Below are 26,499 nucleotides of genomic sequence, written 5' to 3' on the forward strand. Positions count from 1 at the left end.
TTTACATTTGCCAAGTTTATTTAACATTTTCCTTTTTTAAGTGGTGGCTTCAGATCTGACTATCCAACTGCACAGGTATAAGTACTTTTTTTTCTTCTACAGAGGTATAAATCCTTTAGAGTGGTGTAGGTATGAAATGTAAATTATTAGATGTAGGTATGTAAAGGTAAATTATTCTACTTTCTTCTTTTAAAATTATTATTATTTTGGGGGGCTGTGTTGTGTCTTCGTTGCTATGCGCGGGCTTTCTCTAGTTGTGGCGAGTGGGGGCTACTCTTCACTGCTGTGCACGGGCTTCTCACTGTGGTGGCTTCTCTTGTTGCGGAGCACAGGCTCTAGGGCACACAGGCTTCAACAGTTGTGGCACGAGGGCTCAGTAGTTGTGGCGCACGGGCTTAGTTGCTCCACGGCATGTGGGATCTTCCCAGACCAGGGCTCGAACCCGTGTCCTCTGCACTGGCAGGCAGATTCTTAATCACTGTGCCACCAGGGAAGTCCTTATTCTATTTTCATTAGAAATTTAACTTTAGTCCTCTTTCTATCACAGAGTGATTTTCATGAACCATAAAACTATTCTAGAAAAAGCTATTTCTGGTCTTTTTGCTGTATTAATTGATAAAATTTCCACAAAATTTTAATCAGTAGCAAACCATATAACAAGTTTGTGTTTTTAACATAACGTTATGACTTCAATTATTATTTGGGTGTTCTACTTTGGGTAAAGTTCCTACAAACGGACAAGGAGAGAAAAAGTGTAAGAAAACAGACTCTTTTTCTGCTTAAATCCACAAATGGCAGGTTCACAGTGGGCTGGAATAGAAACAGCAGGGGTCTTCAGAAACTCGAGGGTTTTAGATTGAGATTTAGATTGAGTTTTAGATTGAGATTTCTTCCACAAGCCACTCATCAGGAACCAAAATTCTGAGCTAAAGGAACTGCTGGGGGGCTTTCCTGGTGGTGCAATGGTTGAGAATCTGCCTGCCAATGGAGGGTACATGGGTTTGAGCCCTGGTCCGGGAAGATCCTACATGCCACGGAGCAACTAAGCCCACGCAGCACAACTACTGAGCCGGTGCTCTAGAGCCTGTGTGCCGCAACTACTGAGCCTGCATGCCACAACTACTGAGCCCACGTACCACAACTACTGAAGCCTGAGTGGCTAGAGCCCGTGCTCCGCAACGAGAGAAGCCACCGCAGTGAGAAGCCCGCGCACCACAATGAAGAGTAGCCCCCGCTCGCTGCAACTACAGAAAGCCCGCGCACAGCAACGAAGACCCAATGCAGCCACAAAAAGAAAGAGGAACTGCTGGGCTGGTCCAGTGCGGCATTTCTCATGTCCTTTCACCATCTGATTAAGCTACCAGTAAAGGCTAAGAGCATTCACACCTCACAAAATCCTTGAGTGAGATCTCTCATTCTCTGTGGTTCTCTCTGTGTCAGGTAGCATGACATCCCTTCTATACAGAGATGGCAGATGGCCAGGGCTGGACCACGAGCCACAACAGGGCTGTGCTAAGAGAATCTGTGCATAACATGGTGAAGGCAGAGGCTCCCTGCCTCTCGTGGACATCAGAAACACCCGTGTACCTTTCTAAACATTCCAGGGCTCAGACCCCTCTCCCTGCCTCTACAGGTGGGGCTGCAGGCAAGCGTGCCTAGCAAAGCTTCACTGGCCTTCTGATGTATGCCGGAGAGAACCAAGCCCTGGCGTAGTTTCTGCCAGGACTTCACAGCCGGTATTTTGCACAGCTGGAGATGACTGATCAGTGATGCATTTTACAAGATCACTATTTTAAGAATTCTTTGGCCACCCTGAGTGAGGGCTGCCCAGGAAAAAAGGCATGCATAAAATGTTCGTTCCTTTCGTAACTAAAATTAGGATCTTAAATGGTCTCTTTACTTTTCACACTTTACTTCTCTTTCTGTGGTAAAGCCAGGATGTCTTTTTTGAATTCTTTTTGTAGTTAGTTTGATTGAATGTTCTTCCACAAGGTTCTTCTACAATTAGTTCTGCTACTAATCTCTTGTTTTAAAGATAAAGAGGGGACTACCCTGGTAGCGCAGTGGTTAAGAATCCGCCTACCAATGCAGGGGACAGGGGTTCGAGCCCTGGTCTGGGAAGATCCCACATGCCGCAGAGCAACTAAGCCCGTGTGCCACAACTACTGAAGCCTACGCTCTAGAGCGTGCGAGCCACAACTGCTGAAGCCCACGTGCCACAACTACTGAAGCCCACGCACCTAGAGCCCGTGCTCCACAACAAGAGAAGCCACCGCAATGAGACGCCCGCACACCGCAACGTAGAGTAGCCCCGGCTCGACGCAACTAGAGAAAGCCCGCGCAAAGCAACGAAGACCCAACGCAGCCAAAGATAAATAAATAAATTTATAAAAATAATAATAATAAAAAAATTAAGATAAAGGGATTTGTATATTGAATGTTCTTCTATAATGTTCTTCTACAATTAGCTCTGCTACTAATCTCTAGTTTTAAAGATAAAGGGATTTGTATATTCCTAAAAAAAAATTGAAATCATTCATCTTAGTAACTTCTGATAAAGATAAACCTGATCTTAAATTACTGATTTTTACCAACCTTTTAAACTTTACTTTATTAAAGAGGATCACAATTCCTTCCCCCATTTACTAACAAACACCCACACTGTTTCAAATTCCCAAAAGGGAAGTCCACAATACCATGCTGGAGAATTTCTTATGTGTCAGCTTCTGAAGTTTTTCTCTGCAAAGGAGCTAGGATCACCCCAACATTCCTCTCCTCACTCTCGGAGCTATACAAACTATGCTTCTCAATATATTCCTGGACAAGGTCTGGTACCAAGTAGCGAATGCTCTGGCCCCTTCTGAGGGCTCGCCGGATCTTTGTGGATGAGATGTCATTGGTGATCCATTCATTCACCAGGTGAATGTTGTTCTGGTGTTTCCACAGCACGTCGGATTCATAGATAAATTTCTGAGCATCACTTCCAGCCCGAGTAATACATATAAGCCCATAGTCTCCCACGATTTTGGTGATATCCTCACCCTTCCACAGACTGGGCACGCCAAAGGACTCCAAGAAATCTGCTCCACACAGCAACTTCACCTTTGGCACACCTGGGAAGAAGAAGAAAACAGAGCTTCAGGGTTTGCCTTTTTTTTTTTTTTAATATTTATTTATTTATTTGGTTGTGTCGGGTCTTAGTTGTGGCAGGTGGGCTTCTTTGCTGCAGCTTGCAGGCTCCTTAGTTGTGGCATCCAAACTCTTAGTTGCGGCATGCATCTGGGATCTAGTTCCTGGACCAGGGATCGAACCCAGGCCCCCTGCACTAGGAGTGTGGAGTCTTAACCACTACGCCACCAGGGAAGTCCCAGAGTTTGCCTTTTTAATAATGCCCTGCATCAAAATGAATGTGTACGTGGGTTCTTCTGGCTAGAGGGTTCATAGTTTCTATCAGATTCAGATTCTCTAAAAAGAGATCCAGGATCCCTCAAAAGTTAAGGTCGACCTCCTGCAGGATAAATAAGCTCAGGGTGCCTCTGACTCTCTCTTCCTTCCATCATAAAACTAACAAGGGGTGGGGAATTCCCTGGTGTCCTGGTGGTTAGGATTCCGGGCTTCCAATGCCATGGCCTGAGTTCAATCCCTGGTCGGTGAACTGAGATCCCTCAAGCTGTGCAGTGCAGCCAAAGGGGGGGGGGGAAAAAGAAAAGAAAACGAACAAGGGGCATTTTCCAGGCACCCACACATATTGCATATGAAAGTAAAATACAAAGGGGGCTTGCTCAGCTCTAGAGTCTTATCAGCTATCATTGGTAAGTCCTGGCAAAACATACAGACCTTTTGTTTTTGTTTGCTCTAGTGATTTCTTTTGACTAAAATCTTGTCTTTGTTCAACCCACTTCCTCTTCCGTCCAAGCCTTTCCAGTACAGGTGAGTCCTGCTGGTGATCACAGCTACTGGCCTCCAGCTTCTCTTGATGGTGTCTATAAAGCAACAAAGCAATAGAACATTCCTCTTTCTCACAATGCTCAGCTGAAACGTCATCCCTCTGGAGATGCCTAAGAGCCTCTGATGCAGTGTTAAAGGCTGGGAGCTGTTAAACACATTTAACCACAGGTACAATGCCAACTACTCAGAATGGGTGCCTTCGAATATATAGTACTGCTGGGTCAGAACGGATGCTGGCCAGGATATGGCAGCCCTGGGCTCTGGCTGTCAAGAATGGAAAGCAAGGAAAATCCTGGGAGCACAGCAAATGGTAGCTATTACTATTCTAAGCTGTATGTGTCTGTGTCATAAAAACAAGCATTAACATTGATTACAGAAAGTAAGTCCCCTAAATACCAATGAGGTCCATTCCGAGAGCATGTTCGTAAGTCCAACAAAGTTAGCTTAGGTACCCAACTAACACAATCGGCTATATAGTACTGTACTGTGATAGGTTTATAATACTTTTCACACAAATAATACATAAAAAACAAACAAGTATATACTGGACCCCGACAAGTAATCTCTTAGCATGTCAGTGTGGTGGCCAGACCCTATAGACTGGGACAGTTTAAGAGCAGCATCGTTGGCAGCAGAAGCAGGAACAGTTTCCTGAACTCCAACTGCAGCTAAGGAGGCATGACCTTGAAACAAGCCACCACTTCTACTCTTCCAGCCCTTCTTTTCAACATTTCTGCATGAGCACCTAAAATCCCTTTCTGCTTAAAATACTCAGAGTGGTTTCTATTTCCTATCGTAACCCTAACTGATATGGTTAGAACCAGAAGGTTCGGACTCTAAGAACAGACATTAGACAGGTTTTTCCAAAAGTCCTGGTGTTTTATACTCAAGAGAACATTCAGTAATCATTAGATGTTACTCACTCTGGTTTCTGAACGCTTAAACTGGAGCTGTTTCAGAGTTCTGAGTGCGGCGATTTGTGACAACCCCCATATGCTGTCAGGGAAGCAGCTCCCAAAACCAGCTCTCTCCGTGATCAAGCATCATGGCTTCTCTTCCTTAAATTACCTGCCTCTCTCTTTTATACTTAAGACGACTGACCACAGTAACATCATCTTACAACTTCACCTTTCTCACTTGGGGCACAGACAGGCCAGGTGTGCTTCCTCTATTCTTTAATAGGGATATACAGTTAACAAGTGTGCAAACATCTCAAAACACAGTGACAGCCATAAAGGCTGAGCACCACCCACGCCCTGTTACCGTGTGATAACCTCACACAGGAATGGCATGGCAAAGCTGACTGCACCACGGATACCTCAGCACCGTGGCAGTCTCTATCCAATCCTGTTGAAGACTTTCCCATGTATCAACTTCCAACCATTTTGAGTTCCTGGTGGCGAGTTCTGCCATGATAACTCGGTGATGGGCAGAGATGAGTCCTTTCTTCTTATATGCATCGCCGACAGGAGAAATTATGCCTTTGATAACTTCATATTTTCCTGGGTAAAGAATTAGATTTGATATGAGGTATTATAACAAATTAGATTTTATGCACAGGAAATATCAATATGGTTTCATAATCACAGATTTCCCCCCTCCTCCTTTTTTCACAGGGACCCAGGCTTATTTATTTATTTTTAATTGTGGTAAAATATACACAAACTTTACCATTTAAGCTATTTTAAGTGTACAGTACTGTGACATGTTGTACGACCATTACCACCGTCCATCTCCAGAACTCTTTCAACTTCCCCAAGTGAAATTTTTGTACCCACCAAACACTGACTCTCCATTCCTCAGCAGTTTAAATTTTGACTGATATTGCCAAACTGCCTCATAAAAAGCCTTAATCTATTTGTACACACAAGAGCCCATTCCTTCCCAACACCTGATATTTGACATTATCAAGTTTGAAAACTTGTGTCAATGTGATGGGCAGAGTATATCTCATTTTTTATTTTAGTTACCTGATTATTAGTGAGTTTGGACACCCATCCACCTATCAGCACACAGCATGATCACTTATGTAACAAAACAAAATAAATCTGTGTGTATGTAGGGGAGAAAAAGTTTTCCTCGACCCTCTTAGGGTCCCTGGCGGGGTGTGAAACTGACAAAGATAGATTAACAGGAGAAAAGCATACAAATTTACTTAATGTAAGATTTATGTGACACGGGAGCCTTCATAAGGAAATGAAGTCTCCAAGAAAGAGTTAAACCCAAGTACAGTAAGTCCCCTACATATGAACCTTCGAGTTGCAAACTTTCAAAGATGCGAACGTGTGTTTGCATGTCCAATCACATAAGTTAGTTAACATGTCTGGCGTACATTGTCACGTGCACTGCATCCTCTACAAGTGGTTGTGCTTTTGTGTACTTTACTGTACAGTACTGTAAGGGTACAGTAGTACAGTATCTTTATTTCTAGCTAGATTTGCAAGAGGACGACTTCACTGAACTCCTTGCTGTGCAACACGAGGAGCTTACTAATGAAGCTGTGATGGAATTGGAGGCCCAGAGAAAGGACAAAGAGAGAGGGGAGGAAGAAGTAACTGAAGAACTGAAGAGATTCACGACGCAGGAAATGGCAAGGGGATTTTCTTTATTTGAGGCGGCACTGTTAGTTATTGAGGCACAGGACCTGAACATAGAACGGTACATGAAGGTTGCGGCAGCCGTTCAGAATGCAATCCAGTACTACCAAGTCATCTATGATGAGAAAAAAAGAGCTACTACCCAGACATCACTGGATTGTTTTTTCAAGACGGTAGATGGAATTGAATCCAACAAGGAACCAAGGAACCAGAACCTGTGCCCTCAGCGTCAGGCGTGAGTGGCATTGAAGATTGCCCTCCATCTCCTGTTGCTGACGATCCTTCAGCTCTACCATCTCCCACCTCCTCTCCCTCCTCCAGTCAGTAACTCTTCTTGCCTGTTCACTCGATGCCAGCCCCTGTATGCCAGCTGTTGTACTGGACTACTGTACTTTTCAAGGTACTGTACTGTAAGATTAAAAATGTTTTATTTTTTGTGTTCGCTTGTTTTTTATGTATTATTTGTGTGAAAAGTATTATAAAACTATTACAGTACAGTACTATATAGCCAGTTGTGCTAGTTGGGTACCCAGGCTAACTCTGTTGAACTTACAAATTGGACTTATGAACTCACTCTTGGAATGGAACTTGTTCTATATAGAGGACTTACTGTATTTTTATGCTAGGTTGGATGAAGGGTAAACAGTCATGGCGAAATATGATAGGGCAAAGAGTACAAGGTAAGTGTAGAAAACTCAGGGGAATTTAGCAAAGAATGTTTGTTTGACTTCCCTTTGTCTTCAGAGATAAGGATGCTCCTTTTCTCTGGGTTTAGGGAGAGCACCTCTCACATGAACGTTTTACGATCTGCTTCAGGGAAGAGGGGTGGAGGGAGGAGGTCAGAGTGACCTTCCTGCTTCTGCTGTTTTATCAAAGTCCTTCCGTTTAAAATATCCAATATGCCAAAGTGCTGTATTGTAGGGTAGTGCATCCTGAACCCCATCACTGCTTTTGGCTACTATTCCTACCTGTTCCATTCATGTAGTCCTTGGCCAGCTCAAACAGCCTGAGGTGCATATTTGTGATAGGATTAAAGGAACCACAAGCAAGGAGAACCACTTCTGTCTTCTCTGAGTTTTCCATGCTGAGAATTTGAAGTTGTCGATCTAAATGGAAAACTCTGACACCTCTCTTACTGTCTACAAAGGAAAAAGAAAGTAAGTTCAGTTATAGGTCTTCTGATGTCTTTCCATGTTCTCATTCCAAATAGGTGGAATAAATAGTTGGCTTCAGTGACTATGCTGGGTGAATTGCAAAAATGGCCCCTTTTCTCCACCCTTCCTTTTCAATGTGAATTTGCAGCTCTTACGATAAAGGGATGGAATCTCCTTCGCACCCTTTGTGACTTGCTTTGGCCCAACAATGTGGCACATGGGAAAGTGTTCCCATTCTGAGCCTAGGCCTTCGAGGTGTTGTACACTCCCACTCTCTTTTGGACTCCTGCCCCTGACATGAAGACAAACCCAGGCTAGCCTGCTGGAGGACGACAGAACTTGCAGGAGAGAGCTCGTGCTCCTGCTGACAGACAGCTAACCGTCAGCTATGTGGCTGAGGCCATCCTAGACCATCCAAACCCCAGACAATCTGCTTAGATGCACGAGCAAGTCCAGGTGAGATTAGCTGAGCCTGGATCAGATCAGACAACCCACAAGCTGAGCCTAGACTCACGAGCAAAAATGAATGTTTGTTTTGCGACTGCACTACTGTGGCCGCGGTTAACAGATACAATGACATGATCATCCACCAAATATAACTCCCCAACAGCCCGTCCTTCAAAACCGTATTCTGCCTCTTAGTCAACATGGTCATGTTATAACTTTCAACTGAGTAACAGTTTACGATGGACAAACTCGTTTTCATATCAGTTATTCCATTTGATCCTTCCATAACCCTAATGAAGTAATGCAAGGCAACTGATTTTAAAATTTTATTTAAAAATTTTTATTAGGGCTTCCTTGGTGGCGCAGTGGTTAAGAATCCGCCTGCCAATGCAGGTTCGAGCCCTGGTCTAGGAAGATCCCACATGCCGCAGAGCAACTAAGCCAGTGCGTCACAACTACTGAGTCTGCGCTCTAGAGCCCGTGAGCCACAACTACCGAACCTGTGTGCCGCAACTACTGAAGTCCACGCGCCTAGAGCCCACGAGCCACAACTACTGAGCCTGCGTGCCGCAACTACTGAAGCCCACGCGCCTAGAGCCCGTGCTCTGCAAAAAGAGAAGCCACCACAATGAGAAGCCCGCGCATCGCAACGAAGAGTAGCCCCCGCTCACTGCAACTATAGAAAGCCCGTGGGCAGCAACAAAGACCCAACGCAGACAAAAAATAAATAAAATTTAAAAAATTTTTTAATTAAACGAATTCACATATATAGATATGAAATCATAGGGTGACAAAAGGCCCATAATGGAAGCAACAGTCATTGGCCATGTCTCACCCACCAACCCCTCCAACCAAATCCCTAAGAGGTGACCACTTTTAACTTTTTCAGCTATTTCTTCTGGTCGAATCTATCGTAATTCTATATTATGTGCTTATAATGTTATTTCTTAATTTATCCAAAGAGTGTCTATTTACTTTCTCTCATGATCGAAGAAGATCAGCTCATACACCCCCATTACACTCAGGCTATATATTTGGGAAGTTTGGGAGAGAGTTGTGAGGGTGTATGAGAGCTAATCCTCATAGATTATGTATGGGGGGGAGAGAGAGAAAGAGAGAATCTCTAGTCTATGTTGAAAGTCACCTTCTCCCACAATTCTGAGGCACTGCTTCTAGACTGCAGTGCTAACAGTGAGAAATCCAAAGTCACTTCCAGTAATTCTGATCCTTTTAATGTGGCTTATATTATTTCTCCCTTGACGCTTACGAGAACTCTGTCCCCAAATGTTCTGAAATTTTACAGTGATGTCCTCTAGTGTGGCTCTATTTTCATCTATTGTGCTGGGCCCTGAGCAGGCCCTTTCAATCTCAGAACTCATAACCTGCAGTTCTATAAAATGTCCTTGAGTTATTTCATGGATGATTTCCTACCTTCCATTTTCTCTGTTCTCTTTGGAATGCCTAAGAGTTAGAGCTGAAGCACCGGGACTGGTCTTCCAATTTTCTTATCCTTTCTCTTCTCTTTTCCATCTCTTACCTTCATGCTCTAATTTCTAAATATCCTCAAATTCATCCTCCAATCCACCTACTGAGGTTTTCATTTCTGCTATTATACCCAGTTTTTTTTTTTTTTTTTTTGGGCCATATCTCGAGGCTTTCAGTATCTTAGTTCCCCGACCAGGAATCGAACCTGGGCCCTTGGCAGTGAAAGTGCTGAGTCCTAACCACTGGACTGCCAGGGAATTCCCAAAACTCAATGTTTTAGATCTTTGTCCTCTGAATGTTCCTTTTTATGGTATTCTGTTCTTGTTTCACCAATGCATTACGCTCTCTAATTACTCTACCAATATTAATGATATATTTTAAATTTCCTTCAAAGAGCTGATAGGCAGTTCTAAGTGGGTAGGTAGGGCTTCTGCACAGTGGGCTTCACTGTATGGTAACTTGGCTGTATTACAGGTCTTTCTCCTAGGACTGGTCAGCGTCCACAAAAAAGTATCCTCCAACCTCCTGCCTATATAGCATAACAGTTACGAACACTTGCTCTGAAATCAGGCTGTCCAGGTTCAAACCACAGCTCCAATATTTACATGAGCTGGATGACCTTGGGCAACCTAACCCTAGCCTAACCTTCCTTTTGCCCCAGTTTTTCTGTCTTAAAACAGAGAAAATAATATTACCTACCTCATGATTATTGTGAGAAATAAATGAGACAATACACATATGCTACATAAAGATGCTTTTGGCAAGTAACGAACACACTATGAATATAGCAATTATTTATGTTGCATATCATGTTGCTGTAATTCAACTTTTTTTCAAAAAAATATTTATTTATTTATTTTTGGCTGCGTTGGGTCTTCATTGCTACACACGGGCTTTCTCTAGTTGCAGCAAGCGGGGGCTACTCTTTGTTGCAGTGCACGGGCTTCTCATTGCAGTGGCTTCTCTTGTTGCAGAGCACAGGCTCTAGGCGCAGAGGCTTCAATAGTTGTGGCTCTCCGGCTCTAGAGCACAGGCTCAGGAGTTGTGGCACACAGGCTTAGTTGCTCCGTGGCATATGGGATCTTCCTGGACCAGGGATTGAAGCCATGTCCCCTGCATTGGCAGGTGGATTCTTAGCCACTGCACCACCAGCAAAGTCCCTCAACTCTTTTGGATCTTCAAAAAAAATCAATTTCAAATGGTTCAGTCAACTGTTATTACTCTACTGAATCTGTTTTTTCATGGAGGCTTTTTTTCCGGAAATTCTTTCTCTAATCTGGGCTGGAAATCTCTCACCCACTGTGCATCTGTCCTTCTGAAATATGACATTTCATCTCTCTCCTAAGGGAGATCCCCTATTTCTTAGAACCATGTCATTGTCTTTCTTGTTTTACTTCCTAATTTTTCTGGAGCATATCCTCAAATAGCTTCATAATAAAGGGCAAATGGAAGATAAAATAAATCTGTCTTTATTCTTCCTTAACTGAGAGAATTCTAGGCTGGAATTTTCTTTTAAAATTATGAATGCATTCTTCATTGTTTTCTGGCACCGAACACTGCTGTTGAAAGTCTGGTGCTATTCTGATTCTTGTTCCTTTTCATGTAACCTGCTTTGTCTTTTTGGAAGATCTGAAGCATGTTCTTTTTATCCCCAATGCTCTGAAATGCCATAGTGATGTGTCATAGTGGGGGTCTTTTTCATTCATTGTGCTGGGACTCAGTGAACCTGTCTATCTCCAACTCAAAGCACTCAGTTCTAATTATTTCTTTAATAAACACTCCCTATTAACTATCAATAAATAGAATACTTTCAGGAGTTCCCTGGATGCCAAATTGCTCAAAGTGTTTTGGGAACTTTTAGGGAATCACCTATAGACCCTGAAGTATTTTTATGATTAAAGTTGAAACATAACGAATGACAATAAAGAAAACAACATTTGGGAATTCCCTGGCGGTCCAATGGTTAGGACTCTGAGCTCTCACTGCTGAGGGCATGGGTTCAATCCCTGGTCAGGGAACTATGATCCCACAAGCTGCATGGCACGGCCAAAAAAAAAAAAAAAAAAAAAGGAAACTAACATTTATATGATACTTTCTAACTTACAAACTACTTTTCATGCACATTATAATTTAATTCTCACCATAAAAGAACAAAAAATGGCCAAAGACATTTAGTTTGTTCCAAATAATAACCTATTGTTAGATATTTAGTTTTTCCAGTTAATCGTCTATCATTGGTCATTTAGATTTATCTAATTTTTCACTATTACAAACATCTCAAAGAAATAATAAGTTGAGAATGAGTTGGAAATTAAGGCTATAAAACATCTCACTGTGTACCTGTAAGTCTTGCCAACACTCAAAAGACCTGTATCAGGACCATTTATTTGTAGCCCAATTGTGTTCAGACCCAATTGTTAGTTTGACCAACTTACTTTTGCTCAGATTTTATGCTCGCATGAGACAAAGTTAGTGAGTAGCAGAACCAGGGCTAGAATTTAGGTTTCCTGACTCCTAGGTTCCCTCTCACCAAAAAGAAAAATTCGAGATAAATTGGAGCTGTGTAGATTGGAAATGAGCCCTTCTGGCTGAGGAGTTGCGGAATGTGAACTTCAGTTCCTTAGACAACAGGAAACTTTGAAGGTTTCTGAGCAATGGAGTGACAACAGGGTTCTAGAAAAACAATGCTCTAGAAAAATAAGGTGACATGAGTGTTTAAAATCCTTATATGGTTGTATGATCTTGACCTGATCACTTAATTCTGTGTCTTAAGTTTCCTCATCTGTAAAATAGAGATCATGATATGATACGGCAAAGTGCTTATGACAGTGCCTGGTGCAATGTTAAAATAAATGGTAGCCGTTATTTGTGAGGAAAGTGATAATACTGATGATGGTGATGCTATTGGATTAATTGGAAGGGGCAAAACGATAGGAAGGCCAGTTACAAAGTAATGAAAGCTTCAATTTAAGTACAGTCAGTGGGAATGGAAATTAGGAAACATTTATTCAATAAATACTTGAGGTCTAGTCCAAACAGTGGCAGGGATCACAGGGACACTGCTAATTGTTAATAGGAAATAAAGGAGAGGAGGGTCAATAATGCTCCACACAGCATTAAAAAAATGAGTTCACTGGTTAGAATGATTTAAATGTCCTACCTTTCAATTATCATCCCAAGGATGATACCAGGATTCACTTGGGGCTTGTTCCCCCCCACTCCTTATCTGCCCCCCCCAATTCCCATGCAAAGTACCTGTGGTATTATGGGGTGGCCCTGGGCCCACAGGGAAATCAGGGTATCTGGCCAGCTACTGAGCATGCTCTCAAGGACCATGGTGGAGGGGCTTGATTCAGCTGGAGTCCAGCGTCAGTTCCAGCCCCACCCATCTCAAGTTTCAGGTACCACTCCCCAGGGAGACTAAGCTGTGAGCTGGAAGAACAGTAAGCTTGAGAGCAGGAGGTGCAGATCCCCTGGGAGCTGCTGGCTGTGCAGGGAAGGATGGAACAAAGAGCCTGAAGCCCCTCCCTGACCTTGGGGGTGAGCTCAGGTTTCCAGGTCCTCCCCAGGGGAAGGGGTGGGGAAGGGGCTGGGGGAAGCTGATCTCTTGGCTTAAAGGAAGCTTTCTCTCTTTTCATTCATGACCTGTCTCAAATATCCAGCTCAGTTCTATTAATTCACTGTTAACACAGCCAGCTTTAGACTTTAGATCCTCAAAACCATAGAAGAATTAGGTTACAGCGAGCTTCTATCTATCATAGCTTAGAGTGGTTTTCAGAGAACAAGGATCTGCCCCTCTCCATTGGAGAGGACTTCCTCCGTATCCCCGAAGGGTTCCTGAGGAGGGAAAGGGGCCTCGGCAGGTGACGAATGAGTGTAGAAGAGGTTTGGAAGCTCTAAGGGGACTGTTCGGGGTCTTCCTTGCCTTGCTCCAGCTGCTCAAGGACCAGGGCCACCATGATTCACTTCTGTCTGGCTCACACAGCCTCCCACTTGCACTGCTGGCTGCCAAGATCTCATCAGCTCAGGCTGTAAGTGTCCCTCCCCAGCCCACTGTGGCAAAAAGTTCATTTCTTCCTGAGGCTGTCCTGAGGTTGAAGTAAAATTTATCTTCAACTTTAAAATCACTGACTTTAAGTTTCAAAAACATTGATGTGTAAACATTAATGAAACATTTTGTAAACATTGTCAGTTTTTAAAACATTAACTTAAAAAAACAAACTGTTTGGCTTTTCTTGTCACACTTCAGAATGCTCAATATAATTAAGTCTATTTTGACCGACTGTTAATGCAATTGACTTGACAACTTCTCAGATTTACACCTCTAAAGAGACACTATTCCTTTTAAAATAGTAACCTTCAACATGTAACCATATTCTAGTTCTAACAATGTGCCATTGCTTTAGTCTGGGTTTTTTTTTTTTTTTTTTTTTTGCGGTACGCGGGCCTCTCACTGTCGTGGCCTCTCCCGTTGCAGAGCACAGGCTCCGGACGCACAGGCTCAGCGGCCATGGCTCACGGGCCCAGCCGCTCCGCGGCATGTGGGATCCTCCCAGACCAGGGCACGAACCCGTGTCCCCTGCATTGGCAGGCGGACTCTCAACCACTGCGCCACCAGGGAAGCCCTGGGGGTATATTTTGAAATTGCTTTTTGTTTTGAGTACCTTCACTGGGGGTAAACCTTTGTCTTTGGAGGGGAGATTTAATTTCTACAAATACCCTCAAGTCGTTCAGTGCTAAATCCAATTAATAAAATAAATAATTAAGGTGAATAACCGTTTACAGTGAAGAGACAGAACTATTAGTTAAGGAAGATTTTCCTACATGTGTGGAAACTATGTACGTGTAATCTCAAAAGAATTTCAAAGTTGAGCGCTAACCACAGACCTCATGTGGTTGTGTAAGTTGTGGGAGGTATGTTAACTCACTCCATGTGAACCACCTGGCTGGGGGGAGAGCGAGCACAGTACACGGCCATAGGGTCCTAACCACGCTGTAGCTCACCTTCTGCTGTAGCTCTACTGCTCACTACTACTAGGTGTTTGTCCTCAGACTAGACATTTAATGTTTCTGAGCCTCAGTTTCCTCATTTATAAAATGGGAAACCACAGTCCCATTTCATAGGATTGTGTGCATATTAAGTGAGAAAGTAAATAAAAAATGTGACACATTTGTCTACTAATTATGAATATTAATAATTCTTACTATTGCTTGTGGGTTGTCTTATGGCATTAACTTACAGCCATGGTAAAGAAACAAAGGTTCTCAGGGACTTCTCTGGTGGTCCAGTGGCTAAGGCTCCATGCTCCCAGTGCAGGGTGCCCAGGTTCGATCTTGGTCAGGGAACTAGATCCCACATGCTGCAACTAAGAGTTCACATGCTGCAACTAAAGATCCCGCATGCCGCAACTAAGACCCAGCACAGCCACAATAACGAAATAAACAAATAAATAAGAAACCAAGGTTCTCAAGATTCCTTAGAGACCAGTAATCACAGATATCGTAGGAGCTCAATAAATGGTAACTATTATTCTTACTGAACTATTATTAGACATAATTTTGCTATAATGGGATGGATCTCAGTTCATCTTTGCTATATTTAAAACTTTTATTTCTGTGGTTTGATGTAACATTATCGTGAAACAGAACTTGAATTTGGTTTCTTGAAGGCATTTCATCACTAAAAAAGTAATGTATAATGTAACTCACTGTGTCCCATGCAGCCAAGTGACAGTGTTCCTGTTTGGGACCACCATTCTGACCCTCCAGTTCTAGGTTCTGCTGAGGTAAGTTCTTTCTCCAGCCAACCCCCTCCCCTGGCAGCTCAGCATGCACGTCTTACCTGTGGAGATGGTTCGGGTGCCCTCTGCCATTCCTGTTATGTGTTTAAGTGCAGTCTGCCCCATTGTTTTGCCCCTATTATCAATGGTAGTCACCCGTTTCACCTCTTTGAAGAGTCAAAAATCTCAGTACAGCGAGGAGAGCTGGGATTTGGGCAGATTGAGTTCAACTTTTAATCAACAGTTATTTCTTCTAGTATAAGAAGCCGTCAAATGAGAGCACCGACGTTTCAATTTATGAATTCCCTAGAGAGCAGTCCCAACAGCCCAGCATTAGCTAACTTTTGCAAGGCTGAGGGTGACACAGGCACACTCAACCAGATTATGACTTGATCTGTTATTTCAGATTCTATGTTGGATATTAGTTTTGGCTGAAAAAGTCAGTTAATACCTTTTTCAGGCAAACGAGGTAAATGCAATGTGATACATTCAAAATAAACTGCAGTTCTAAAAATCCTAAAAAAAATCTGAAAACTTAAGTGATGGGGAAGGAATGGAAACCGTGACACTCCTTGTAATTAGCCTAATTCAAACTTGCCAGCTTCTACTATAAGAGGTTTGTGCGTGGTAGGGCGTATTTCCTTACTCCAGAATTTCCACAAAATGTTTTTTCACCAAAATGTCAAATTAACATGAATTAGAAAAATGGTAAACATTCCTTGTCCACCAATTAAGATATTAATAACTCTTAATAATATTTTTATTAATGCTAGCATGAATTAATTTGCAGTCACAGTAAGGAACCAAGGTTCTTAAGAGGAGTGAGTTGCCTGGAGCCAAATGAACCTAGTGCCACAATTAGAATTCAAGGGTCAGTGCCTTCTGGTGTTACACTAACAGCGTGGATTTCTTCTAATAAGTAATCAATTAACGTATGACCCAGGGTATTGATTTTTAGGCCCAGATCGTCTCGATACTGCAGTCAACCTCTCCTCACCAACCTGGTTGGTAATATCATCTTTACTTTCTTCGCAATTGGTAAGTGTGCAGTCATTCTGTCAAGCACTTATTAAGTGTCTGCTATTTGCCAGACGCTACTAGAATAAAAACAGGTAAGAGAGGACTTCTTGCTCTTCAAGAGCTCAAAGACTGAAACCTAAGAAGAAATTCACATTTAGAATTCAGGTGAAGGGAATTCTTTTTTTTGGTTTTGGTTTTTGGCCATGCCGCACGGCATGCGGGATCTTAGTACCCCAACCAGGGATCGAACCCGTGCCCCACTGCAGTGGAAGTACAGAATCTTAACCACTGGACCGCCAGGGAAGTCCCTGAAGTGAATTCCTAAAAAGTTACTTAGTATCTCTTTTAGTCATCCTGCAACTTGAATATGAACCCAAATTAAATTAAATACTAATGTTTTGTTTTGTTTTGTTTTTTGCAGTACGCGGGCCTCTCACTGTTGTGGCCTCTCCCATTGCAGAGCACAGGCTCTGGACGCGCAGGCTCAGCGGCCATGGCTCACGGGCCCAGCCGCTCCACGGCATGTGGGATCTTCCCGGACCGGGGCACGAACCCGTGTCCCCTGCATCGGCAGGCGGATTCTTAACCACTGCGCCACCAGGGAAGCCCTAATGTTTTGTTTTGATGTTATAAAATTCTTTACAGTTATAAAAATATCAGATTTATCCACTCATTCAATAGTTACTAAGGAGATGATATAGGTAGAAAAACAGGGACCCCAACTAACTGAAGTCAAAAAATGATACAGAAGAGTTGGACTCTGAAATGTGCTGAAGTTTTAGGAATACCTTAAACTAGTATATTTTAGTTATATTTTCCTTTGTATGTACTTTTAAGAGTGATGTGCACTTTAAATTAAGACTATGTCTAATTTTTATAAAATGAAAAAAGTTATTGGGTGCCTTAACATGGTTCTAGAAAGAGTCTCCAGAGAATTCCCTGGTGGGAGGCCAGTTCAAACAGTCATCCCACAACAGCAGGAGCTACTTCTTCTCTCTGACCTTTCTTGCCCTCATTTCTAAAATGGAGATAAAAATACCTGCTTCACAGTTTTGCTGTAAGGTTTAAATGAAATAACGGGGGAATTAAAAAAAAAAACTGTCACAGTTATTATCACTAGCATTGCCGACAGTAAGCACATGACCTCGATCAAAGGAAAACCTTAGCCTGGCTAGGTTTTGAGCACTTTTGTTCCACAGTAGATACATGAGGAAACACCTTCTATTTAGGGTCTGCATTCTAGAATATATTTCTGAATGAAATAATGCCATTTTGCAGCAACATGGATGGACCTAGAGATTATCATACTAAGCAAGGTAAGGCAGAAAAAGAAAGACAAATACTATATGATATCACTTATATTTGGAATCTAAAATACGATACAAATGAGTATATCTACAAAACAGAAACAGGCTCAGACATACAGAACAGACTTGTGGTTGCCAAGGAGAAGGGCGAGTAGGGGAGGGAAAGATTGGGAGTTTGGGATTAGCAGATGCAAACTATTATATATAGGATGGATCAACAACAAGGAACTATAATCAATATCCTGTGATAAACCATAATGGAAAAGAATATGAAACACATATATGTATAACTGACTCACTTTGCTGTACAGTAGAAATTAACAAGACATTGTAAATCAACTATAGTTCAATAAAAAAAAAAAGGAATATATTTCTGAGATAATTCTACCCAGTAAACTGATGCTGTTCTGCTGTCCTTTTAGGTTTTACCATGCTGCTTACTCAGATGGAACCAGTCCCACAGGCACTAAAGAGGATGTTTTCTGTATTTGGTGTGGGGTCCTTCAGTGAAGGAGTCTGCACCGCAGTGTTAACATTTTTGGCAACCGACTGTGTACGTTTTTAAATACTGAATTTCCAAAGGCTCATCTTAACCTGAAAACTTGGCTGTATACAATGCACCATTAGTCTTCAACATTTATTGTCTACTTACACTAAGAAAAGAGATGGAGAGAAAGAACTCCTCAGTAGACACATCACAGTTAAAACATTTCAACAGGGAAAGTTTAAAAATTCCATGAGAGATTTTTCTTTTTGTAAGGTGAAGTCTGCTTTACTAGAATTAAAAAAAAAAAAGTTAAGACATTAATCAACAGTGGAAGGAACTGCTGGACGGGGTTGGCACATTAAGCAGGAAGCTTTCCACCTCCTGCTAAGTTGGTGCCTTTGTTTAAACCCTTTCAGCAAAAACATTTAAAATATGTATTGCAATTAAAAGACAAGTATTGCTAACAGTGCTTTCTTCCTCCCAAATATAGGAAAAAATGACTCCTGAACTTTACTACTTGTCTGTGATGCTTTCAGTAAGCAGCGTGGTTTCTACAGGTAAGCAAAAACTTCCCAAGTAACCCATACCTATTTAAAGGCTTACCAGTCCTTCAAGGGAAGTAAATGCTCAGCTAGGATTGTTACATTGCAAGGGGAACGTATAGCTCCTCTTAAAGGAGGAGCTCCAAGAAGCTACAGAGTTTTAAAAGCAGAGAAAAAGCAGAGAGGGTTAGAATGGGATATAAAAAGCCATCCTTCTCACATTATTTCCACTCCATTTAATTAGATCCCATTCTTTATCCTACAGTGCTTTGCTCAAGCCTGGGGCTGACTTGGCTGGCCAGTGTAACCTGTCCAAGGCCAGATGCTAAATCAACAGTCTGAAGCTGACATTTGAGCCCTGCTGGTCCCCTGCCTTAGACATATGTCTTGGCAGGTTGAGCCTTTTCCAGCAGCCCTGTCATCTGACTACCGCCAGCAAACATGTGACCGTCTCCACCCTGCTTCTCCTAGATGAAGAGGTCAGCTGAACATCAGAGCCATGACAACAAAAAGCACAGCAAAACCCGTCACTGGGAAGAAATCTGTCAGGGGACAACGTTAGTGAGCACTGACAATGGATAAAAAGGAATCGTTCAACCAAAATCACTGGGTCTACAGCACAACCAAATTCCGCCCCAGTAAGGATCTCCTGTTAGATACTCTCAAGGGCATTAGTGCTTTGGCTTTCTGAACCTCCTTTTCTGTTTCAGTGAGGTTAGTAGCATCAGCTGGATGGCCGCTATAAAAGTAAGTATTGAGAAGGAAAAAGAAAAATATAGATCTTAGTAATGAACAAAGGTCTAGTTTCAAAAGAACACAGTGATCCAGACTGTATATTTGAACAAGGTCAATCTATCACTTCTTTAAAAGTGCAGGGGGAGATTTTAGAGTAAAAATCATCACGATCTCCCCTACCTGGGCTACACAAATCTCTTGCATCATGACAGTCAACTGCTGTCTAGAGAAAACAGCCAACTGACCTGCATGATGCTGTGTCTTTTGACTTGTTCTGTGTGTATGCACAGATTCCGAGGGATTTTAAGTCGGAGCTAGATACCCACAGATGCTCTCAAAGTCTTTAGTAAGTGGAGATAATGCCACTTCTTGAGGGGAAGAACAGTATCTCTTGGCAGAAGGAACAAGTTTAACACAAACATCTCCCAACACATCTATGACAGACACAGATCTTCACAAATGGGAATGAGTGTTTTCCATCTGCTTCTCTGTTCAGGTGATACTTGCTGCAGGGCAAGTTACCCACCAACACACTATCCATCCACCACACTGACATTTTCTGAGCACCTTTCACATTCCAGACATAGCGCTAAAACTTAGGAGTTAGAAACGCGAGTAACTCATAGGTTAACAGTGAAATCCCCTGAAATAATTCTTTTACTATGGTTAACAGAAAATATTTAAAAGTAACACGGCCTTTTACATTCCCTAGAACTCATTAACCAAATATTAACATGTCAGATGAATGTCAACTTATCTCAAGATAGGATTTTTATCAGAAGTTTCTTTTTTACTGAACTATCTTGCCCCTCACCCCCAAACCTGATCTACTTGGAGATCTCAGCTGATGACATCCTTCCAGTTGCTACAGTCAAGTACCTCAAATCATCCTAAATGCATTGTTTTTCTTTTCCCACACCTCATCAGGAAGTCCTAATGGCTCCACCTTCAAAATACATACAGAATCCAACCATTTTTCGCTAGTTGGAAATTTTTAACTGACTCTTTCTAAATGCAAGAGGCTGCTTCTTAAGACCAAGGCTGCTTGGTACTTCTTTTTTTTTAAATTAATTTATTGATTTGGTTGCTCCGGGTCTTAGTTGCAGCAGGCAGGCTTGCGGGCTCCTTAGTTGCAGCACATGTGCTCCTTAGTTGTGGCTCCAGGGCTCCTTAGTTGTGGCACACAGGTCCCTTAGTTGTGGCATGTGAACTCTTAGTTGCAGTATGCATGTGGGACCTAGTTCCCTGACCAGGGATCGAACCCGGGCCCCCAGCAACGGGAGCGTGGAGTCTAACCCACTGCGTCACCAGGGAAGTCCCTGCTTGGTACTTCTGTGTCTTGAAATCATGCAACATTCTTAACATAACTCCAGAAAACGAAATTCTGTTTCTTAATTGATAAGCATAACTTGAAGCATAATTTAACCAGCACCTTAACCCATAACCTATAAAACTGAATTTTCATGACCTTTTATGCTTTTATCATTTCCTCCAAAACCAAGTCATCAGAGTTAATTTCATTAAGAAACATTTATTTTATGCTACCGATATTGTATGAAATACAAAGCATGCTCTTTCTCCACACAGGTGAAAAGTATAAAATTCTAAAACTGCTATTTTTTAGCCCCTCATAACTTAGACAGCCATGATCAGCAATCGTCCCTCACAGACTGACAACACTTTCTGCTATAACCCATGTTCGCCCCGAGTGGAAAACTTTTGCTGAGCAACTTCGTGGGGGATGCTTTGTTTCAGTGGTTCTCAATTTGGGACCTGGGTTTCAGAGGTACAAAGTCTCTGAATTTGTAAGCAAAATGTTGGGCATGTGCACCTATGAGCAACTTTCTGGGAGAATATCAAAGGAAGTTTGAGAAAATAAAAACATTAAGCATTACACTCATTAAATTTACTATAAGAAAAAAAATACTTGATGTTTGACATCCACTACTCTCCATTTAAAATTTAAAAAACAGGGCTTCCCTGGTGGCACAGCGGTTGAGAGTCCGCCTGCAGATGCAGGGGACACGGGTTCATGCCCCAGTCCGGGAAGGTCCCACATGCCGCGGAGCGGCTGGGCCCGTGAGCCATGGCCGCTAAGCCTGCGCGTCAGGAGCCTGTGCTCCGCAACGGGAGAGGCCACAACAGTGAGAGGCCCGCGTACCGCAAAAAAAAAAAAAAACAAATTTAAAAAACAAATTTAAAGTTAGTCTTCACACTACTTTTTCCACAGCTACTAAACCCTAGAAGTGAAAACTTTCTAATTACTAATTGAATTGAATTGAATATTGAATTTCTAAATGCTCCTCTAATCTGAAAGCTTGGGTATATTCAATATACCATTAGTCTTCAATATATATTTTCTACTTATATTAAAAATAAAGAGATGTAAAAATAGAATTCCTAATTAGACATATGTCATAGTTAAACATTTCACTGGAGAAGGGTCAAAAAATTCAACACAGAATTATCTTCCTTTTTCTACTTTACTATAATTTTTTCTAAGTTAATATGCAACTGTTGGAAGATTGTTTTAGGGTGTCCCCACGCTCAGAGTTTGGATTTTATCCTGTAGGGAATGGGGATGTTTTAGAGGGCTTAAATAGGGAGTAATATATCAGTGCACTTTAGAAATAATTCTCAGGACTTCCCTGGTGGCACAGTGGTTAAGAATCCGCCTGCCAAGGCAGGGGACGTGGGGTTGAGCCCTGGTCCGGGAAGATCCCACATGCCGCAAGCAATGAAGCCCATGCGCCACAACTACCGAGCCTGCGCTCTAGGGCCTGTGAGCCACAACTACTGAGCCCATGTGCCACAACTACTGAAGCCCACGTGCCTAGAGCCCGTGCTCCACAACAAGAGAAGCCACGGCTCACTGCAACTAGAGAAAGCCCACGTGCAGCAACGAAGACCCAACAGCCAAAAATAAAAACAAATAAATAAATAAATTTATTTAAAAAATGCATACGTATAATGGCATATTAAATAATGGGGCTATGAGTAAAACAAAGCAAGGCAAGAGGATAAGGAGTGTTGGAATTCTAAATAGGGTGGTCAGGAAAGGCCTCACCACGTGACATTTGAGCAAAGAATTAAAGGAGACAAGGGAGTGAGCCAAGCAGACACCTAAAGGAAAAATGTTCTAAGCAAAGGAAACAATGCAAAAGCCCTGAGGCAGAAGCATGCCTGCCCAGTTCCAGGATCTCCAGCGAGATCAGAAGGGCTGAGCAGGAGTTAACAGAGGGAAGGAGTATTGGTAGATGTCATCAGCGGTAAAAGGGAGCCACTGCAGGGTTTCTGAGCAGAGGAGTGACATGACCAAACATATTTTCAAAGGATCTCTCTGGCTGCTAAAACTGACAACAGAATGTAGGGGGAAATAGGGTGGAAGAAAGGAGACCAGATGGGAAGCTACTGCTGTAACCCGGGTGAGAGCTGATGTTGACATGGACCAGGGTGGTAGCAGCGGAAGTGGTGAGAAGTCATTCGATTCTAGATATATGATAAAGGTAGAGCCAATGTGATTTGCTGATGGATGGAATGTGTGCTGCGAGAGAAAGAGGAGTCAAGAATGACTCCAAAAATTTTTGGCTTAAGCAACTAAAAGGCTAGAGTTACCTTTAACTGAGAAGAGAAAGATGGCCATGGAATAGGTTTAGGGGAGAAGATCAGTAGTTCAGTTTATAAAGAAGTTAAGTTTGGGATATCTATTAAATATGCAAATAGTGGTGTTAAGTAGGTAACGCAGAACAGAGCCCAGTTCAAGGGAGAGGACGAGAGATTTACTAGATTTGGGGTTATCTGCATATAGATGGTATTTAAAGTCGTGAGACTGGATGACATTACCAAGAGAGTGAGTGAGACAGAATGCAACAGCAGTGTGGGCATCACCGGGGAACTGGTTAGAAATACACAACCACAGGCCCTACCCTAGGTCTACTGAATCAAAATCTGCATCTTAACAAGATCCCCAGGTGATGTGTATGCATCTTAAAGTTTGTAAAGCTCCACTGGTCCAGGTGAGAGATAATGAAGGGTAATAACAGGAGGGATGGTGTCAAGGGTTTACAAGTAGATGAGCTGAGTGAATGGAGGAGGGAAGGAGGTGAAGGGAGATTTCTGACTTAAGAGACCACTTAGATGGTGTGCCGAGAGTCAACAGAGAGTATCAGGGGAAGCACAGGTTGGGAGGTATGGAGGGAAAGCATAAAGAGAGACACTACAGTTTTAAAGGTGCTGCTGAACTTGAGGTATACACAGGACATCTGAGTAGGGAGATCTAGTAGGTAGACAAAAAGAGAGACTAGAACCTGGCAGTAAAACCCAGTGACACTAAAGACTACCTTCAAGGAGATATCATGGTTAAAAGAAGGCTGTTTATTTGATTTGAATTTGTTTTTGAAGAACAGAATTAGAATGTTGGTTGGTTGAGGGAAAAGCACAATTAGGAAGCCACAGAACCTGCAAGAAAGCTAATAATTGATGGAGAAAGGTCCTTAAGGAGGCCACAAAGAAAGGATTTTTTTTTTAAGAAAGGATTTTAGGTACAAATTAAGAGCATAGCTTAAAAATAATGGGGGGAAATGAAAACATATGTCTACACAAAGAATTGTATGGTTTGGCTTTATACGTAACAGCCAAAAGCTGGAAATAACTCAAATGTTAATCAAGAAATGAATGAATGAATGAAGTTTATTACTCTTATACTCAAATAATGGAATACTACTGAGCAATAAAAAGGAAGAAACTACTGATACAAATAACATGGATGAATCTCAGAGACATTATTTTGAGTGAAAGAAGCCAGATACAAAAAAGAACATGCTATATGATTCCAGTTATATGAAATTCTAGAAAAGAATTTAATCTATAATGACAGAAGACAGATCAGTGGTTGCCTGGGGCGGGGGAAACTGACAACAGAAGGGCAGAAAGCCTCAGGGTTCCTGCTATGGAATCATTTTTTCTCCTGTGCTCTTCACTGAATGGCAATACATTCACCCATTCTCTTTGTTTCTCATAAATAAATATCCAGTTATGCTAATGTAACTATAGTGATGGTGACAACTATAGCAGTAACATTCATTGAGTTCTTCCTGTGTGCCAAGCAATATACTAAGCACTCATGTGATCCTTACAACACTCCAGTGAAGTAGGTACTATTATTATCTCTCTTTTCCTAACACATGAGGAAACTTAAGCTGTAAGAGGTTGATTAACTTGCTCAAGATCTCAAAGCTTGTGTAACAACCTTGACTCTAAAAGTTCATGCTCTTAACCGTTACACAAGATTTACAATGGTACGTTATCTACCGGTAGACATTAAAGAGGTCCACGCGTTCAGAGCGCCTTTGGCTCATGGCGCTTCTTATTAGCCACTCAAGTTTCATCTGCCCCTGCATTTTCCCTACCTAGCTGGAGCAACTAGTGCTCTCTGGACTCCCATCCCAAGTCCAAGTTGAGGTGTCCTAAACCTTCCCAGCTGCCAAGGAGTATTTATCTGGTTTTCCAGTTATGACTCCCAGTTCTGAGGTTATCTTCCCCAACGCTCTCTCCTGTGACTACCTACCTAATATTCATTCCTCTTTTCCCAACATCTTCTCTTCCCTCCCTATTCCCCCTCCAGGCTAGTATTCTATTTTTGTTTGAGAACTGGAACCCAAACCAATTTCTCTTGTCTATGCACTAGGAATACTTTTTCATTGTCCATTAGCTCTAAACAGAACTCAAAGGTATGTAGGAATACTCTCAGCATAGAACCGCTGAATCAGGTTGTCACCGAGAAAGAGCACGCAGATACAATGCACGTATGGTGAGGCCTTTCCTCCACCACTTCTAAGACTGTACACACTAAAACCAACGTAAATGCCTAAATAGAACACCTTATTATCATCATCAAAATTAGGGGATGAACACAGTGAGAAAATGTTTATTCAGCAAATTCTTCCAATGATGAAAGAAGTATATTTTCCAGTTTCGTTTTGTGTGGCACTGGCCCTAACTATTTGTCATTGAGAGTTCGATATTACACAAAAACGTTGACACTTCCACACATATTCACATGTCAAAAATTAGAGCTAATTATATTAACATGACAGCCACTTACTTTTACAAAGCAAATTCTGTGAATCTGAAGCGTTTTGCAAGGTAGGATATTGGAACCATTCCAACTGGTGTGTCAACAGTCTTCTCTAAGTTGGACTTAGAACAGTGGTTTCACATGCAAATTGTAACTCTGAGAAACAATTCACGATGGTAAATTAAGAAATTCTATGATTGGACAAACAATTCATTCTGGTGGAGTTCTACGGTAATCTTGGAAGTTTGTCCTGGGCGGCTGAAATATAATTAACTTTAAAGACAACACATGAGAAACAATTTCGCCGTAAACCCTGATGTCGTCTTGTGGACTAATGACTTCAAGGAGATGGGCTGGGAACATCTGAAAATGGTTTCCACCTAATTTCTGAGTAACTTCTGGACTGTTGCCAACAGCTAGCAGTCTCCTTCTCAAGAGGAGGAGTGTCCCGCTTCCAGGAACATGGATGTAGTCTTTTATAGATTTGGAAATTAAGGATTTCAGAAAAATGAGAAGTGCCCCGCCAAGCCCAAGAAGCCTCTAGAAAAGGAATTTTTTTTTTCCAGGGTGAACTCACTTGTTCCAGAGGCAAATTTACCGAGGTTTTCGGTTCCACTGAGAGAAACAGAAACAATAAAGGGGCAAGACTCCCTGTTCCAAACTTGAATGTGACCTAGCTTCAGGGACAGTTGTACCTTACCCTCAAAGACTCTAAGCAGTCCTGAGTTGACTCCACCAGAGACAGGTTTTTCAAGAGCTCGGGGAGGTGACTTACCTCCGCCTCAGGGCGGACCGGCCCGAGCTCTCCGAGAGACGCTCCGCAGCCCGGACGCTAATGAGGGTAACACCAGCGGCCGCGCCCTCATTGGCTCCAGGAGGCTGGAAGTGCGTGCGTCTGACGGAAGTGCTCCTCTTGTACGC

At 42.3% G+C, this 26,499-nt stretch overlaps 1 protein-coding gene and 1 pseudogene across 5 annotated transcripts; one reads left to right on the plus strand and one right to left on the minus strand.

The window, feature by feature from the left end:
- NMNAT1 (nicotinamide nucleotide adenylyltransferase 1) lies at nt 1–26,434 on the minus strand. 4 transcript variants are annotated; one of them, XM_081220906.1, is made up of 6 exons: nt 26,354–26,401; nt 25,606–25,734; nt 7,514–7,684; nt 5,267–5,450; nt 3,838–3,983; nt 1–3,113 (listed from the first exon to the last, which is right to left on the minus strand). In XM_081220906.1, exons 3-6 carry the CDS (start codon nt 7,626–7,628, stop codon nt 2,713–2,715), a joined length of 846 nt encoding a protein of 281 aa, XP_081077032.1. In that variant the 5' UTR covers nt 7,629–7,684; nt 25,606–25,734; nt 26,354–26,401; the 3' UTR covers nt 1–2,712. The 4 variants fall into 4 exon arrangements, with proteins under 4 accessions (XP_081077032.1, XP_081077033.1, XP_081077034.1 ...); XM_081220907.1 differs by having other exon boundaries at nt 26,279–26,355; XM_081220908.1 differs by lacking the exon at nt 25,606–25,734 and having other exon boundaries at nt 26,354–26,434.
- LOC308605649 lies at nt 13,589–19,122 on the plus strand (annotated as a pseudogene). Its single transcript has 6 exons — nt 13,589–13,662; nt 15,355–15,417; nt 16,370–16,449; nt 18,161–18,291; nt 18,716–18,782; nt 19,033–19,122. The product of its transcript is annotated as an uncharacterized misc_RNA (transcript).
- Nucleotides 26,435–26,499: the final 65 nt, after the last annotated feature.

Source organism: Mesoplodon bidens, assembly GCF_964165515.1.
Source record: "Mesoplodon bidens genome assembly, chromosome: 2".
In the NCBI taxonomy this organism is placed as follows: Eukaryota; Metazoa; Chordata; class Mammalia; order Artiodactyla; family Ziphiidae; genus Mesoplodon; species Mesoplodon bidens.